Below are 2,632 nucleotides of genomic sequence, written 5' to 3' on the forward strand. Positions count from 1 at the left end.
TTTAGTGCCAGAAAAAACTGCAATTGGGTTAAATATATGTTGATAGGGATAAAACATTTCTAACCTGGAATCACAAAAAGAAACATTTAGCATTCGCTACTGTTGCAGTGGTCCAGTTTGGAGATTCCATGATTTTAATACCAAAAATTAGCAGCAGTATTTCCAAATATATCCATTATTGTATATTTCTTCCTTCTTTGTTTTAGCAAGTACAGTTTTAAAACTTTCAATCTCTCACAATCATTTTGTTGCTGTTGTTGTTGTTGTTGTTGGCGCCTAAAAAGATGAGATGTTCAAGGCTGGAATACTTTTAATAGTAGATTACTCTGTTCAAAAACAATAACCATCACAACTAATAATTTGTTTTTTTTAATGACAGAGTTCCAGCCCAGGCTAAAACAACAAAGTCCAACCGTCACACTTCTTGGTCCAACATTACTGCTTGTAGGTCCTGGATACATTCCAGGCCAGTGTCTGTGATCAAGTTGCTGATGTAAGTGTGACATTTTCCTCTTCACCATGAAGTGGGCACTACAAAACTAATTTGGTTGCTTCCAGTTCAGGTTGGTGCATGCAGTGACCAGATAGTTGCAGCCATCTTTGCCTGAAAACTTCAAGTACTTAGGCGGTTGAGTGAGCAGTTTGGAAGTAAACATCAAGATCAGGAAGGCACAAGCATGGACAGCCTATCACAAACTAAAGGTCTGGAACACCAAATTGCCCAGTTGAATCAAAACCAAGCTGTTATAAATAATGGTAAGATTTAACAGTTAAGTAGTGGCAAAAAACAAAATTGTGATACCTAACATGAAAGCAAGGAAGTTGTCGGCCATTGCATGGAAGCCAAGGGCACGAGCCCGGGTGAAGCCAACCGCGGGTGCAGATCTTGGTGGTAGTAGCAAATATTCTAGCTAGAATATTTGCTACTACCACCGAGATCTGCACCCGCGATCGGCTTCACCTGGGCTTGCGCCCTCGGCTTCCATGCAATGGCCGACAACTTCCTTGCTTTCATGCTAGGTATCACAATATATTATGCATTTTGTGGGTAATAAAATCATTGGTTGTAGGTGTTCAATAGTCTAATTACCAGTGAACTGTATTTCTGACAACAGAGGGCCTGTGCAACTTAGGTGAAATAAATACAAGGTATTAATTTCACCCATGACATAAGTTCATTGATTTTCTCACTGAAATGTAAATATTTCATTGATATTCATCCCTCCACCACAAACACAGATGCAGCATAATACTGCACGGTTTCCATCTATTGAATTCCACTTGTAAAGCATTGGTCAACCAGAGGTTCTGTTATGATATAATATGCCCAAGATGCTGTACAAAGTGATTGAACCCAGAACCAAACAATTTCCAAGCAAACTTCTTAACCAGACAGCCATCCCTACACCTGTATCAATAACATAAGTGCAAGCTTGGCTGTGTGATAAAAAGTTTGCTTCTAAACCACTTGGTTCCAGGTTCAGTTCCACTGCGTGGAATCTTGGGTGTCTTCTTCTATAGCTTCAGGCCAACTAAAACCATGTGAGTGTTTTGAGGAGACGGAAACTGAAAAGAAGCCCCCTCATGTGTGCGTATGGGTCTCTTTGTGTCTTTGCTTGTCCCCCAGCACTGCTTGACAACTGGTGTTGGTGTGTTTATATCCCCATGACTCAGTGGTTCCACAAATGAGACCAACAGAACAAAAACCAGGCTTTAAAAAAAAAAGTACTGGGCTCGATTCGACCAACCAAAAATTCCTGAATGTGGTGCCCCAGCATGGCCACAGTCTAACAACTGAAACAAGTAAAAGATAAAAAACAATTATTTGTTAGTTTAGACTCACCTTGGTCAACAGACTTTTGTCGCAGGATATGATAGAATTCTCTGGCAATATTATCAGCCAACTTTTCACACCACAGTTTTGTTGGACAGAATATAAGGACGCTATGACCACAAGAGACCGTTTCCAGACAGAGAGAAGCAATATGGTCAGCATCATCTTTCAGCTTGGTGTTAATATTTAGCTCATGTAACTTCACCATTTCAGAGTTAAAAAGCGTTTGACCAATTTTGATACATTCCGTAAGAGGCACTGGTCGGAAGTTAGTTGTGTATAAAGCGGCATCAAGCCATTTTGCTATGACATGAAGGTTTGGTAAAGTGGCACTCATACCAATAATCTGCACTTGGACATTTTTATTTGGTGCGTCTTTGACTCTGTAAACAAATTTTAAAATACATTTATTAAAAAAAAGAAAAAAAAGGGAAAATATTTGTTGGCACTTATGCCCGTGACATGTGTAAAGACATTCGAGCGAGATCGTTGCCAGTGCCGCTGGACTGGCTCCCGTGCAGGTGGCATGTAAAATACACCATTTTGAGTGTGGCCGTTGCCAGTACCGCCTGACTGGCCTTCGTGCCGGTGGCACGTAAAAGCACCCACTACACTCTCGGAGTGGTTGGCGTTAGGAAGGGCATCCAGCTGTAGAAACTCTGCCAAATCAGATTGGAGCCTGATGCAGCCTTCTGGCTTGCCAGCCCTCAGTCAAATCGTCCAACCCATGCTAGCATGGAAAGCAGACATTAAACGATGATGATGATGATGATTGTTTGATCTTGATCAAGTAGACTT

General features: G+C 41.1%; 1 protein-coding gene across 1 annotated transcript in view; it reads right to left on the reverse strand.

The window, feature by feature from the left end:
• The window catches only part of LOC106882398 (DNA polymerase theta), a 56,130-nt gene that overhangs the window by 38,017 nt on the left and 15,481 nt on the right, over positions 1–2,632 (reverse strand). Inside the window, exon 10 of the mRNA XM_052976522.1 lies at positions 1,844–2,217. Coding sequence (XP_052832482.1) covers positions 1,844–2,217 — 374 coding nt within the window. The remainder of the gene's footprint in view (positions 1–1,843; positions 2,218–2,632) is intronic.

Source organism: Octopus bimaculoides, chromosome 24, assembly GCF_001194135.2.
Source record: "Octopus bimaculoides isolate UCB-OBI-ISO-001 chromosome 24, ASM119413v2, whole genome shotgun sequence".
Taxonomy (NCBI): domain Eukaryota; kingdom Metazoa; phylum Mollusca; class Cephalopoda; order Octopoda; family Octopodidae; genus Octopus; species Octopus bimaculoides.